Source organism: Aspergillus fischeri, genomic scaffold, assembly GCF_000149645.3.
Source record: "Aspergillus fischeri NRRL 181 1099437636249 genomic scaffold, whole genome shotgun sequence".
Classification (NCBI taxonomy): Eukaryota; Fungi; Ascomycota; class Eurotiomycetes; order Eurotiales; family Aspergillaceae; genus Aspergillus; species Aspergillus fischeri.
The window spans coordinates 3014501-3030366 of record NW_001509770.1 but is presented as its reverse complement, the minus strand read 5'-3'; the positions used below and the strand labels follow the sequence as shown (position 1 = coordinate 3030366).

General features: G+C 51.1%; 3 protein-coding genes across 3 annotated transcripts; 1 reads left to right on the top strand and 2 right to left on the bottom strand.

The window, feature by feature from the left end:
* Nucleotides 1-902: 902 nt before the first annotated feature.
* NFIA_017770 (putative serine/threonine protein kinase) lies at nucleotides 903-4589 on the bottom strand (the record flags this gene model as incomplete). The annotated part of the gene is made up of 1 exon (XM_001264972.1): nucleotides 903-4589. One exon carries the CDS (start codon nucleotides 4587-4589, stop codon nucleotides 903-905), a length of 3687 nt encoding a protein of 1228 aa, XP_001264973.1.
* A 6308-nt stretch (nucleotides 4590-10897) lies between these two features.
* NFIA_017760 (uncharacterized protein) lies at nucleotides 10898-13696 on the top strand (the record flags this gene model as incomplete). Its single annotated transcript, XM_001264971.1, has 1 exon — nucleotides 10898-13696. The coding sequence occupies one exon, from the start codon at nucleotides 10898-10900 to the stop codon at nucleotides 13694-13696; it is 2799 nt and encodes a 932-aa protein (XP_001264972.1).
* A 670-nt stretch (nucleotides 13697-14366) lies between these two features.
* On the bottom strand, nucleotides 14367-15729 carry NFIA_017750 (bifunctional chorismate synthase/riboflavin reductase [NAD(P)H] ARO2; the record flags this gene model as incomplete). The annotated part of the gene is made up of 3 exons (XM_001264970.1): nucleotides 14367-15208; nucleotides 15274-15635; nucleotides 15695-15729. The coding sequence occupies 3 exons, from the start codon at nucleotides 15727-15729 to the stop codon at nucleotides 14367-14369; spliced, it is 1239 nt and encodes a 412-aa protein (XP_001264971.1).
* Between the last annotated feature and the right edge of the window lie 137 nt (nucleotides 15730-15866).

The following is a 15866-nucleotide window of genomic DNA, read 5'->3' as shown; positions in this document are numbered from 1 at the left end:
AGCACTGCAGATCCGGGATATTTCAAACGGCCGAGTGCGGAGTCAAGCCCAGCATCCTTCACCACCAATGCTGATCTAGCCCCAGTCCAGCCCAAGGATCATCAAGAACTCGAAAGGTATATACAGAGCAGATATTTCATAAGAATCAAGCATCCATCAATTGTTACTGCTTCATCCCAATTGGGTTCAATACTAAGCCATCGGAGATGTTCCAGGTCTCCCGATTTAGGTCATCATCATCCATCATCACATCACAACAACACACAAAGTGAAAGAAAAAGCAAACAAAAAGACATTCATGCATCATGCGAGCTTCCTCAAAAGGACTGTGGCTCGGTATATCCCAACCTTTGCATCCCCAGATCCTCCCTCGTGTTTCAACATTACGTACAACAACGGATGAGTTTGTATCTCAAACACCCCATGCCACAGAAAATTCCCAATATATAATCGCAGAGGGTCGAATCGAAGAACGCCGGGGTGCGCAATAAGAAAGGAAGAAGAGAGCAAAGGCAAGCAAAGAAAAAAGCGAATATAGACGTGCCGCCCATGAGAATATATGTACAAGCAGTGTATCATGTATGCCAACAGCAAATGCAGTCAATCAAATGGCGTGTCGAAGGGACCCGCAATAGTGCAACACACAGGAAGGAAAAGGCCTGGCGATAAATTTGATATACATTAGAAACGAGACCCAGCAAGGAGCAAGCCACTGAACATCACGTCAGAGCCTGCTCAAAGAACAATAACAGAATGTGAAACAGGGTAATGGTTTCTGCGCCCTTAGCAAGGTATTAGATCTCAAAATAGGAAGACTTTTCTTCTCTTCTTTGGCTTCAGGCGGCAGACTCTGAATCGAAAGGTTCGTCGGCCATGTCAGGCGAATTTTCTACATACCAAGCTCATGCCTTGGGCTTGGAAGCCTGAGCCCCACACATCACTGGCTTCTGAGGGCCCGGCTTCTTTCTGCCAATGACGAGAACCTCATCTTCAGAGTCGTCCTCCGAATCATTTTCATCATCACAGTAGTACCGCGACTCGTCGTCATCATGCGACCGTTGGGGCCGCAGGAGTCGAGCCTTGACCGTTTCACCCGTGCGAAGGATGGAAGGGACTGCGGCCCCCTGCTCGCATTCCTTGTCCTTGAGGGACCCATCACCGGAAAGCGATGATGCACCGGAAATGACCGAGGGGATACTTGGATGAGAAGCACTCTGAGACATTCCACTGGTGTAGTCGTCGACCGAGGAGGAAGAAATGGTGGCAGCCGAGGGTGGTGATGTGGTTAGTCCACCGGATGGTGGGTCAGTGGTGGCAGTTTCGATCGCGCATGCTGTTGTCTCTGGTTGCGGCTCGGGTCGAAGATTTAGCGAGTCGGTGGACTTGCTCTTGATCTCGGGTGGCACTTGGTCGTCGACAGGAGTCTGGTATATGTCACTCCGTCGCTTCCTCAGCAGAACGTCTTTGGCGAATTGAAACGGCTCATGTGATGACTTGGTCGTAAGGTGGTGAGATCTATTGCGCCGGTGTCCTGATTCCGCCGCGCTCAAGCTCTCTGCATGCAAATAGTGAGAGTCCTCGTCCCGCAAGAAGCTCGAGCTTTGTACATGACCAACTGCGGAGGCGACGCTCAAGGCAAGGCTGGGCTCTGAGTGACGATCACCATCTAGAGAGACGGAGTCTGCGGTATCTCCGGAAATGGACCTATCCGAGCGCCACTCTCTGCTTTGAAGGCCACGTGCTAGCCGACGGCCCGCCCCGCCTAAGAGACCACCGACATGAGTGGTGCCGTGGTTTTCAATCTTCGAAGACGCACTGACCCGCTGGCTTGCACACGGTGTGGCTGTCCAGTCTGGCCGGATAGTCTTTGCAGATCCGGCAGTAGACAAGGTTGACGTCGCGCGATGAGGGGGATCCGGGCGAGGTGTACGATCAAGCGTTGCATCAGTTCTTAAGTCGTCAAAGTATGAGGTCTGATTATCCCGACCGACCGGACTCGCCGTCACGCTGTGCGACAGCGGATGTTCAGCGTCCCTTGTCGCCAGCCTGGCAGGCCGGTACAAATCCTCCTCCCTGAGACTGCCTCGACGACCGTCCAGGATATATTTCCCCAAACTAGCATTGCTTGAAGCGGAAGATTCGATCGATGGTGTGGTACTAGACGTTCGTTTGCGACTTTCCTTATCCTTGTCTTTCGACCTTCCAGTGAGGTAGTTCGACAGTTTGGCAACATTGGACCGTACCCGTTGAATGAACGGCACCTTGCTGACGGCCGTAGTGACTTCCTCGTTGGAGACTTCGATCTTTTTGCCCTTGCTCTGATAGCCTGGATCCGTTTCCTCAATCCATGCTCGGGGATTCGGCAGGCCATGGAGAACCCAAGGGTGGTGCTTAATCTCCTTGACCGTAATGCGCTTGACGGGATCCTTGGTCAACAATCGCTTCAGTAGGTCGTAAAGTTCATCGTCGATCTCCTCATACACAAGCTCGTCCTCCATGCGCTTGTTGTTGGTCGAGTATCGGGGCCATTGGCTGACGGATTCAGAGTCTACCTCGACAGGCTGCAAGCGCTTGCGTGGAATGAAAACATCCTTCTTGACAATAGTCTGAAACATGCTGTATTCATCGTCGGACACGAAAGGCAGACGTCCGAAGATCATTCCATAAAGGGTCACGCCAAGAGACCAAACATCGATCGCGCCGGTAATCTTGGGCACCGAGCCAATTGTCTCTTCAAAGTCGTCACCGGTGTAGCACAGTTCGGGTGCGTAGAAGGCCGGGGTGCCAACAGTTTTGGATAACTCTCGAGCATCATCGAGTTCAGTCGCGTCGGTTTCAGCGACTTGCTCCTCCTCTTCGTCTCGCATCGGCCGTCCAAGATAGGAGACACCAAAGTCGGAAATCTTCACGCGGTGATTGCTTGTGACTAAAAGATTCGCCGGCTTGATATCGCGGTGGATGATACCTTGATAGTGAAGATACTCAAGACCGAGTAGAGAATCACGGAATGCGTTTCGCGCTTCGTTGACGGTAAGGCATGGAACATACGACATGTCGTCATCATCCGAGAACCACTCCGGCTCGGAGGGTGCGTAGCCCATGCTGCTCGAGGCGGTACTGAATCGCCTATCAAGGGAGTAATCAGCATAGGGTCCGTACATTGTACCTTCAATTGCGGCCAGCGCAGAGTCATGTGCGGATGCCAGAGAGTGACTCGGGGATTCTTGGGTCTCGTCGTGACTGGCAATGGAGCGACTGATGGTGCGGGTCATTGCTGGATCAACCTCTTCTTCCTCGTCCGACTCGGCTCCATGCTCTAAACTCCAGGCAGGGATAGGTGCCTGTTGGGCGTGGACCGCTTTCATTTGGCGCCGTTCACGTGCCTTCTCTCGCTGGCGACGAAGGCGCTGCGCCGTCTTGATATATTGCCGACTCTCCTCCCAGAACGACGGGGTTTCGGGAATACCGGCCTTTTCACGTTCCAGGCGGCGCTTGTCGACTTGTACAATCTCGCGTAGTCCTTTCCTCCGCCAGATGATCTCGCCGTTCTCAACGAACTCTAAGACTATATATACCTTCTGGCGGTTCGGGTCGTCGATAACTTCCAGCAGGCTGACAACATTCGGGTGCCGAGCTTTCTTCAGAATGGCGACTTCTTTCTTGACCTTGTCTTCGGGATTGCCCAATTTACCCAAACGGCGTCGTTTCGAATAGCGCTGAACGATCTTGATTGCCACTTTCTGACGCGTTGTCACATGGCGGCCCAGTTTCACTTTTCCATGCTCACCCCGCCCAAGTTCTTCAAGGATCTCATATTGATTGATCAATTTGTTCCCGGTAACGAGATCTCGATCAACCTCCGCCGTATGTGTCTCTTTCGGCGGCTGGAGATGAGTAGGGTGTAGATATGGACTGCTAATGCGACCTTCGTCATCGGAGTTAGGAGGGGGCGTTGAGCGGGGACTGTTGACGGAGAATAGTCCAGGACTCGATACGGGAGTGTTGCCCGCAGTGCGAGCGGTGCGCGGGGTCACGAGTCGACCAAGCGACTCAGTTCGTGCCGGGTAGGAACTGCGGGAGCGCAGAAATGGAGGGTGATAGGTAGGGTGAATTTGTGATTGGAGCACGGCGTAGGACTGATCAGGATATACAGGGTAATCGGCAGGCTGCGCGTCGGTCGCACTCCGATGGGACATTCTTCGCCCGAGAGATGCCTTCGTCCATAAACCGTGATCCGACCGGGCGTCAACAACGGTGTCTTCGTTCAACGCCTGTAGTGAGCTGGATGAAGTACGGGTCGAGGGTGATCGGGATGCACTGGAAGAGTGGTATAAATGGGGAAATGTGTGACGAAGAGACGTTTGAGCATCCGCCACCTCGCCGTTAGGCAGAGCAAGTTTGGCACTGGGAGGTTTGGCGACTGCCTGCCTAACATCTGCCGACTCGGCCGGGGCAGGCAGCGAGGCTTCTGGAGCTTCAGTAGACCTACCCGAACTCCGTCGGGATGGAACGCTGTCCACTGCTTGACGATTTTGAGCAACCAAATTCGCGGGTTCCTCCAGGCCAGCTGATGAGGGGCGATCAGTCATTTTCATACTCTTTGTTATCCTTTTTCCAAACCAACAATATAGGAAGTGCGACTGTGCATCCTCCTATTTGGGTTTTTGTGGATGCTTTCCTCCCTGTCCTCTGTGTGTTGGGACCTGGTTATAAATTGTTCCTCCACTTAATCACTTTTTATCTCCCTCTCTTCTTCTTCTTCTTCTTCCTGCTCCTTCTCTTTTTCCTGTCTATTATTTTTCCGCAGTAAACCATTCAATTTAAGGCGGGCTGACGGGAAGTTGTGATCGGGCGCACGAATGATTCGGCATTACTCTGTCTCAGGGTCCGACTCGGGCGGAAGCGACAGCAGTCATGCAGGCTGAGTTGGCAATGGATGATTGACGGTTGGTGCAAGGGCAAAACCGACACCGTGTGCCGGACAGCGGTGACGACGGATAAAAGTCCGGCGATAGACCTGCTACAGCGCCAGTCAAGCGGTGGAGGATCGAATCTTGCGCCCGGCGAAACAGAGGAAATTCTGAACGTCGGGCAGGAAAGAAGGAGAGCAAAAGGAGTTAATCGTAGAGTAATAACCGATGAAAAAAGAAAGGCCCTTTATCTCAAAAAAAGGAGATATGAGTTGTACGGAGGGCCGATGACGGAGGGCGGAGAGATATTTGTTTCAGTTCGGTGGACAGTGAGGAAAGGAGCGTCTGCGCATAGAAAACAAGGGAGCGGAAGAACTTGGAAAAATGAGAAAAAGGACTCCCCAACGGGTTGAGATGAAAGAAGTCAGAAGGAAAGAAGAATAAGACGAATGCGAAAAAGAGATGATAGAAGTTGATTAGTAGAGAAGAGGGAGCGAGACGAGGGTGTATAGAGAACAGGAAAGATGAAGGTCGTTGGCACTTGGCAGGCAAAAGGTGTTTTGTTCTAGGGAAAAATAGCTTTTTGTCAGGCGGGAGCTGGCGGAGGGGGGAATTCGACGGTAGTAATGATCAATACTCAGGAAAGAAAAATAATAATAGTTAATCAGAGATAGACAGATAGGCGGATGGGTCAAGCCAGGACTAGTGGGTTATTTCTGGTAGTGGTGGGGAACTTTGGTGGGTAACTAAATCATTGACTGAAGGTTGGTAATTATTCCTGATATCCATGATTAAGTACTATGATACGGAGTAGGTAAATATGATTGTAATCATATGGTAATAGTTCTTGTACAGCTCAACAGCGACCCTTTCATAGCACATCACTTTATCCAATATATGATAGTACCAATTGTATTATTTTGCATTTATATTCAATTCAAAGTTTTTATCTTTCAGCTGGTGTCAAAAAGGTTATCCCTTCGGCCGATTGTCCGGACTGATTGTGTCTCGGGCTCTTTGGGCTCTTGGTTACAACTGGCAGTGGTTCGTTATTGGGCTTGGTTGAGGGAGTTTGGGTTTGGTAAAGTAAAGAGTCACAGGTTTGTAAGTTCTGTAAAGTACGGTAAATTTTCTCAATAATCACTTGCTGGACAGAATGACTTGGTAATATGACAGTCAGCCATGCCATGGGTCCAATGATGTTCCATAACTTGGACAATACCTTAATCTACTTGGAATGATCATAGACGCCATCCTATCCTGACTTGATCACTCTCTGAGTTGTACTCATTAAATTAATCTAGCATTCCAGAGAAGTTTCGATAGAGAGAAGTACTCTGTAGAAATCAGATAGAGTGTTTCCCACACGATGTGAGAAATCACCAAGATAGGGAGTGGCAAGATGCCAAGCTTACCCACTGACCATCCGCCATCTGATACAGCACGGACGGGAGTATATTACGTAGGGGACTTGTTCCATTTCTTTCTTTCCGTCAGGTCGACGACCTCATCGCCCACTCAGTGCCATCATCGATTTCTCAAGTCTTGCATTGCACTCTTGCGGTCGTCAAGAATGTTAGAGGTTATGTAAGCTCTTGGATTCAGGAACTGCTGTCAGATATACTTTTTAATGACATTTTTAACTTACCTTACCCTTTCATTTCGATAGACACCTGAATCATCATATCACCAGAACACCCTTACCGCTATACTTCGAGCCGATTTAGCCTGTCCCCATCATGAAGCAGATCTGCTGTTCCGTGGGTCCAACGCCCATTTACCACCTCGTCCACCATTCTCGCCCATTCCAGGCACCTTTTGTTTAATTGTCTCCAATTTCTAGTATCTTCCACTCTATATCGCATAGGACTTCACTATACGCAGAGAGTCGATCACTGATAGACTATGGAAATGATTGATCAAATTCCGCACCAATCGACACAATCATATCCAAGTCTGGAATTTATTCCCTTCCGTTACATACACTGTAGGTACCTGAATTTTCTCCGAGAAGCGATCTTGTCTTACCATCCAATCGCGGTGCTTCGCCTCGTTGAGCTTGGACTGTTAGCCGGAGGTCTGTTCTCTACTCCGTAGGTTCATTTAGGTAGTCTGAGTGAACCAGACCAACTAATTAGTAGGTACATGGTATGAAGTAATTTTCATACAACAATCCTCGTTCAGTACCTATGAAGCACAATGAATGAGAGGTCGACGTGCGAAAGATAATAACGCAACACCTCACTGACCATTTGTTTGATATTCGACGAGGTCAGTATTATTGTATCGACATATTGAAGCAACCTTTATCCACTTTCGTTGTAGAGCAGCGCAAGACCCTCTTGGCGCTGTCAGCATTGGACCCAAGAGTCTCCATCTAAGGATCTCTCCTGGGTGATTGGAAGGCTGTGGAAACTTACACCTATACAGACTACAAGTACAGCATCATTATTCGCTTATGCGATCAGATTTCGGCCGAAACCCACGAGGAGTGGCTGCTTTAGAGGCAACCTTGGTTGAACTTGATGTCTTGACGAGAGTGTCTTCCTAACCACTGTGATAATGTACAAACTGTGAGGCTGCTCTCCTTAAGCACAAGTAGATCTATGTGCAAAAAGACGCCAAGTACCCATTTGCCCTCCAATGACTCGTACAACAACAAGATAGACTTTCCCGTCAAATTTTTGCCTTTGGATCCCAATGACTTTGCATAGCAGGATCACCTCTGCAGGCAAGGATCCAGGTAGGTACCGCCGGATTAATGTCCACCAGTACCTAGAAGGTACCTAGACGAGAAACTCGTATTTATCATCTCTCTGTACTACACTGTATGCTTCCACACAAGGTCTGAACCGGTTTCAGAAGCACTCCTAAGCGAGACGACAACTTTCCCAGAGCACGCTTGTAAATCGACCCCAGCATCTAATCAACCCTTCCATCTAGCTGCAGAGTCGCCCCGAGTCTTTTTCATTTAGTCTTCGACCTTAACCAAATGCTACTTGAGTTTCCGCTAACTCAGGAGAAGATACCTAGCAAAATGTTTCTACGGGACCATACCCCAATCACAACGACCTTCTCTCGAGTATTACATCATTGGGCCCCCAACCGGCCAACCATATACCTCTCTATTCGATGACAAACGGGCACTTTCAGTCGGGTCGCTCTCTGGGTATGATGGTAGTGGCGGGGATTCTGATACAGGAGTCGACGGTGCTAGGCTTTTTTGTCTTGCTGATCCAACTGTTGAAGGCGTCTCGAACGTTGTACGGAGTAGATAGGTTTGATACCATGGCAGAACTGCGAAGGCGTCGTTGAATTACCATCTGCACCCTTGAATACTAACTACTACGTAGGTTTCCGGCCTGCATCGCAAATTTGCCATCCTTCTTCGTATTGAGGTCTGTTTGCAGTCGATGCATGCATGTAGGTACCTATCTGATGCCTCGTCAAGGTCGAATCATTTTTCCGTCGAAATGGCATGAGTGCACTGTGCAAGCGCACGGGTCAAACACCGGCCCGCAGGAGAATTGTAGTCGAGCGGGTGGCTCCAAGTCTAATAGCGATTTGCCGCCTAATCTCATCCTTCATTGTACAAAGTATCTATCCGTAACACCCCAGTCGTTGCTTTTTTTTAATAGTCAAACAGCACCTCCTATTCCAGTAGGTGGCAGTGTGACTAAGCTTTATGGTCCTCCATAGTCTTGGTTTGGTGAAATTCGAAAAACTAGCGCAAGTGAAATTTATCAAAAGTTTTGGTATGGATGTAAAGTAAAGGGGGGACCATGACGGAAAGCTGGGGCCATCCGTCCTCGGACGCTAGTTCGCTTACAGATTTACCTGCAGCCATCCATCAATCCACCCATGGATCCGTCCGACCTTGTCCTGTGTGGGCTGTGCAGACTGAGGCAGTTAATATAATAATTGATCCCACATCAACCAGTCCTACCCCTGCATCATCACTGCTGTGAGAAGCGTCATTGCCACCGGATGCGGTGCAGACTATGCGTACGGTATCACTGACAACCAGACCGGCATTCTAAGGAGCCAAGGACTGGATACTTCTGGTTAGGATGATGGCCGTGTATCAGACTCTTACTATTACGGACAACAGTACTCAGCTGCCTCGCGCAAACAAATGAGAAAGTTCTGACGTGCTGCAAACTACGGCGTCTTGCATTGGCTATCAGGACAGGGTATTATGGTAAGCCTAAGACAGTTAGTCAACTAGAAAATGCTGAAGTGAGGGATAGAATGATCTCCTATGCCGAGTTCCGTATTGCGTCTCAAGACTAACTTCACAAGCCACCAAATATGTCTTCCATATGAAGAACTAGATACACTAAGGGTCAATTTCAGTCTCAGTCGCTAGTTCCAACCCCATGATCATCGTTCAAGATTGATGTTTGCTTTTTCCTCGGATGGTCAATGCTTCTATTACCTGCTTATGCCTCAGGTCGCAACCCCTCATCGCACTAACCCCGGGATTAGCTAGTTGCATATGTATGAAGACAATAATCCATTGCCATTAGAATACTAAGAGGGTTGAACTGATTCTGATTCGTGGCCAACTTCGGCTGCAATTTCATACCCAGCTTGTAGCCGACCCGAGTCTGTGATTGAAGCGTCAGGTAGTACCAAGCCAGCACGGACATTTTGTTGCATTTGCGCCTTGGATTGGGTAGAAACCGTGGAGTGGGAGGCTGGGATGTTGCTATTATCCGGTGAAGGGCAACTGAGAAGCGACACTGATGGATGCTAGTGTCTTCAGATGCCAGTGAGCCAGTCTCTATATTATTCTTGCGGTGTGGTGGCGGATGTCTCAATAAGAAATAGGTACTCCATGATATACCTCTGTACACGCATATCTCTACGTATTGATGTGCGAGACCCCGCACGAGCACATGAAAGCTCATCCCTTGCTTGATGATAGATGGTGTATGGTCTACGGATACTCTGTGCTTATATTATTCAAGAGAGTAAACTAGTGGTATTCGGCGATAGTCGGTTATATGATAGACCGTCCATGGTGTAAATAGAACCATTCCCGTTTCATAACTTAGGCCTCAATTTGATGCTTCTGAGTACTATCTTCGATCTACACAATAAAACACAGAATGCACTCTGTAGAGAAGGTTACTACTCCGTAGATGATGGTGCGACCACCTGCTGTCTCACATTCTTCGCCTGAGACATCAAGGGATGATCGATCACACATGCCACTGATTGATAAGACAGACTGGATCCTCATCGTCACTCTAGATATCACTTCATATCTACCTACGATCTATTTACTTTCTGTCCCCGTAGAATCACCCTCTATCAAATAAAGTCTTGACTTGCGCCCCTCATCATCAGAGTTCTGCCTCTAATCCAGTCAATGAATGAGGATGGATCCCCCGCCCAGCGTTGCCAGTGCAACCCGCCCGTGTTTACTATCGCAGCTTCACTTGGCCGCACCATTAATCTATTTGGGCTGCTCAATGTACCCTTCTCACTGGTCCTTCAGGCCTCGAGTGTTGCTCAATGATTGCATACATTGTGTAACAGTGGAGGGTGGTAAGATCTAGAATGGTCATAGACAGACAATCTGGCTAGATGAGTTCTTACTCTGGAGTCTTCACGTACGCGTAAGGTAGGATGTGGATGTTGCCTGGGATGTTTACTGTTGCTGTTACCTCCATCTTTGCCTCTCTCTCCTACACTCTTAGTATTTTCTTCGCAACGGCGTCTTCATTCGACCCTTGGTGCAGAACAATCTATTAAATCCATCGAATTTATCAATCCTCGTCCCCTTTAGCAGAGGAACTACACGATCGTCCCACCGTACAGTCCTGCTCCATGTCGGTCGATCTGGTGTCTGGCCCGCGCCTACTCTAAATCTTCGTGACAAGCTAAGATCATCGATCTCGCTAAGTGTATCGCGCATCGTCTCGGATCGCAGTCTTCATATCCACTAGACACTCTGGCATCTTCGCTCCTACCCTTCCATGGATGACGGCCCTTTACGGATATCTGGAATGGGCAGGACTGCCGTCATGAGTCTGACGTCCATTGTCTTGCTTGTGTCGCTGCTTATCTGCCCTGTCCGCGCAGCGATTCCATACTCGCCGTCCCATATCCTCTATACCTCCCAGCACAACGATTCTTTTGCCTACTTACTGCGGCCCAGTGACTCGCAGCCGCATGCCACCCGGTTTCTTTCGTTGAATGTCTCAGGAAAGGTAGACGCAGCCAGCCCAGAGTACACGGTTCTTCTAGATGAGCTGCCGTTCCACACAGACAACCAGTCCTCTGCCTTTGTTCCGGCTATTGATCAACATGGTCACATCAAGGTCTATGTAGGGGACTGCGGCCAATCAAACGAGCAAGGAAGGCTCTGGGTGTTTACGCCAAATGTCAACAGCTCGAGCGGCAATGGAACGTGGGAAGTGCGTGATTTGGACTTAGGGCAAGGGAACCTAGGAGTCAACAGCTACGGACCCAACTATCTGTCTGCCGCGTTCGCCTGGTCGTCTTCTAACATGACGGAGAGCTCGCTGTACACCATCGGTGGCATGTGTCCGTTCAACATTACCCCGAAAGCAACCTGGATCTATGCCGCCAACTATTCTCAGTCCATGATCGTCTTGAGTCCTCCGACCTCTGACAGTGTTTCTTCGTATCAAATATCAACCGCTGGGCTGCGCGCACCACCTATCCCGGAGGCAGGGTTCACAATCACTCCCTTGCATCCCACCTACGCACTGTCTCCTCTAGGTCGAACACTACAGCAACAGAGCTTTCTCTTCATTGGGGGCCACACCCAAAAAGCCTTCATCAACATGTCTGAGCTTGCCATCTATTCTCTTCCTCAGGACAGCTGGAGCTTCGTCACAGTCGAGTCAGGGTCGGATATCGGGAAAACTGAGCTTGCTGTTCGAGATTCAGCATTCGTGGAGCCAAGGTCGGGCCACACGGCCGTTCTCTCGCCGGACGGAAGCAAGGTCATCCTCTTCGGCGGATGGGTAGGCAGTACCAGTCGACCTGCTCAGCCCCAACTGGCTATATTGGAGATGGGAGAAGAGTTTGGAGGCACTGGCTCATGGCGTTGGGTGGTCCCATCTACCCAAGGAAGCGGGTTCGCAGACGGAACCGGGATCTACGGTCATGGTGCAGCAATGCTTCCTGGCGGTGTGATGATGATTGCCGGCGGGTACAGCACTTCCACAACAACGAAGCGGTCGGCAGTAGGACCTCAGCCTAACTCCCAAGTCTTCCTATACAATGTTACGTCTGGAAGCTGGATGACTTCATATAGGAATCCAAGCCTGCCGGAACCCGAACCGGAACCCGTAGGAGCCTCTGATGACTCCACGTCTTCATTGTCGAAAAAGGCAGGGCTGGGTGCAGGACTCGGACTGGGGATTCCGTCAGCTGCAGGCTTGGCTGTGTTTGCTTGGTTCTACTGGCGGAGACGCCGTGTACGGCGGACTCGGGATCGCGAACTGCGCAAGCTCGCTCTCAGTGCACAAAGGGCACACTTCTGGGGCAGGGACGAGCCCGAAATGGCGAGCAGCATCCGCATGTCCAAGACCAGGGACCAGAATAAGACGATCTCCTGGACTACCGCTCCAAGTCGGAACGGGCAGGACAACGGCGAAGGTGCTGCGGAGAGCACCAGCCTGCTTCGTGACATCCCGACCCCTGACAGAAACAGCCAGCAAAGCTTGGGAACGCGCCCTTACCGATATTCAGCGCCATACAGCGAGTACAGAAGAAGCGAGGCTGCAGGTGAAATACATCCAATCGACGAACGGGATGAGGAAGAAGCAAGTTCTCCAGCGTTCGGCGACCCCGATACTGCCGCGGCCTCTGAGCCTTTCTTAGGCACTGAATTTGTGACTCCGCGCAGTACAATCTCGAGTCCAATTGGAATTCCATTCCGAACAGTTAGAGCTGTACCCGCAGAAGATCCAACCCGAGACGGAGTTTTGCCCTCAGACCAGGACGAGCGCACTTCGTCGAATCTTTCGGACTCTTCAGCTAGATCTGGGAGTAGTGCACCTCGCCGTCAGGCGTCACTTCGCACCACTACGACTTTGCCAGATAATGGACGCAATTCACCGGACGTGCCACCCTCGACGTCCACTCATGCGACAGGACTGTCCAGAGAGAAGCGCTACTCCTCGGACTCCTACTCTACCGCACACACAACCCTTTCGCTACGATGGGCCGAGGGGGAGCACCTTCTGAAAAATGATACTGAGCCAAACGTGCCAATCGAGGAACCCCCAACGCCGGGTCGATCGCCCCTGACTCCAAAAGCGCGGACGTTTGACTGGATGGGCAGCGTGCGTCGCGTGATTTCCGGAACGCAGAGGCGAGTTACAGCGATACGAGACTCGACAACAGCCTCTCTGGCGTCGGGCATCGATCGGAGGAGTACAGTCCTCGGAGCCAGGACGGTGGATGGCGCGCAGAATGAGTCGAAGGTCCCGCGACGAGCCGTGAGTGCCTCGGCCGAGTTGTTCAGACGAAAACAGGGCGCCAAAGATTGGGGAGCAAGCAATCGAGGCTCCCGGGATACGGGCCTTCAGACCATCAGGTCTTCCCGGGATGACTCGGCGTTGGACGGCCTGATAGACGTGGACGATGACGACTGGGACGTCGAGGGCGCAGCTGAGGGCAGACGGGTCCAAATCACATTCACAGTTCCAAAGGAGAGATTGAGAGTGGTTAACGCCACCGCCCAAGACTTGGACAACATGTCTGAGCGATCTATCAGTCGAAGTAACACCGCAGCATGAACGACAGCCTACACCGCTAGAGTTGTTACAACGCAGAAGGTATATCCCATGCCCGCTACGATCAATTGTATATCCATAAAATTTTCTTCTCTTTTTTGTTGGCTCTTTCTTTTTGTTGCTTGCGCTTCCTGGCGAAAGGGTCTGATATCCGCGGCTGTTGCCAACTTTTACTCCTTGCCTCATTTCTTGTTTGACCTGTTTTGAGCGTGTTCTTTTCTACAGCCGGGTTGTGTCTGATGAACGGATACGGACTATGCTATGAAGCACGAAGTCACGACCTTTTCTCTTTCTTCTCTTCGCTTCTGGGCGGGATTCTCAATGTGACTGGTTTTTGTGGGCATATGACAGACGGAGGTGTGAGATTGGGATATTCCAATTCCTTGTGCGCTGTACGTTGGAAGACAGAAGTAAATAGAAAGCACTTGTTGTTTTGGATATTTGGATAATTCTGTTTAAAGACAATGAGTCAGGGGTAAATCACGTTAAAGAAGTAGAAATCGTTCTCAGCAGTAGGTTAGGGGAAAGCTCTAGAACAGCCGGGTTGAATGCGGCGCGAGTTGAGGTGGAAACGATGCAAGTACTCATCAGGTGCATATTGAAAAGCCCGAAAGAAGATGTTATCCGCAACAAATTTTGAAAACTATGATATAAAGTTCTAGGAGAAACAGGTCTATGAAGAGGCGGGAGCACCGCTGGAGCCGAGAGTCGGTTTGGTAGGGAGGGTGCTGGGCAGCGGGGGCAGCAGATTCTTTGCGCTCTCGCGGGCATACTGGGCCATGAGCGCATCCATGACGACGAGGGCGGACATGGCCTCGACGATGGGGACGGCACGCGGGGTGACGCAGGGGTCGTGGCGGCCCTTGGCCTCGAGGATGCCCTCCTCGAAGCCGTAGGAGGCGGTGGTCTGAGCCTGGCCGATGGTGGCGGGGGGCTTGAAGGCAACGCGGAAGTAGATGGGGGCGCCGTTGGAGATACCGCCCTGGATGCCGCCGGAGTTGTTGGTTTTGGTGGTCAGGCGCTGTGTGCTGCCGGTGCGGGTCTGGACCTCGGAGACGGTGAAGGGGTCGTTGTGGATGGAGCCGGGGACCTCGCAGCCACCGAAGCCCGAGCCGATCTCGAAGCCCTTGGTGGCGGGGATGCTGAGCATGGCGTGCGCAAGCTTGGCCTCGAGCTTGTCGAAGCAAGGCTCGCCCAGGCCGACGGGGACGTTGCGAATCACGCAGGTGACGGTGCCGCCGATGCTATCTTGGTTGTCCCGGAAAGTCTCGATCACTTTTGTCATGCGCGCCGCGGCCTCCTCGTTCGGGCAGCGAGTGGGGACGAAGGTATCGACAGTCTTACGGTCGATGGTCTCGATGAGCTTCAGGAACTCTGGGTTGGTCGATGGAGAAGGGTGCTCGGGGGTCGGGGGGAAGAGGTGTTCGTTGCCAACGGAGGAGACAAAGGCGACAATTTCAACACCATGCGACAGGCGTAGGTACTTCTCCGCAATGGCTCCTGCGGCGACACGGCCTGAAAAGATGAAGTAGTTAGCAAACAGCGACTCGTCTGTTCGGTGGGTGTTGCTCAAAACTGACCGATGGTCTCGCGGGCACTACTCCGGCCACCACCGCTGCTCGCCTTGACACCGTATTTCTCCAGATAAGTGTAATCAGCGTGACTGGGACGAGGGTAGAGATCCATTGTGCTGCCACCGTAGTCCTTGGGTCTCTGATCCTCGTTGCGCACCATCATTCCAATCGGGGTACCCAGGGTGATGCCAAACTCCGTTCCAGACTGGATCTCTACTCGGTCTTTTTCATTTCGAGGCGTCGTCAGAGCACTCTGCCCGGGACGTCTTCGGGTCATCTGGGGTTGGATGTCTTCCTCTGTAAGCTCCATGCCCGGAGGGCAGCCATCGACGATGCAGCCGACAGAGCGGCAATGGGATTCACCATAGCTGCGAGCGAAGACAGGTTAGAGGTGTGACTCTGGCAAAATCAAATGAGGACAACATACGTGGTGACCCGGAAGTATTCTCCCCACGTCGACATTTCGAAATGGTCTTCTGTTTCTGTATATGCTTCTGCTTTTTGACTCACGTTATTGTTGGTGGGGCTATTCGCAAGGGAGAATCATGCAATGCTTACCAACGAACCGTCAGCCGACAACGATGGCCGGACCGAATCAA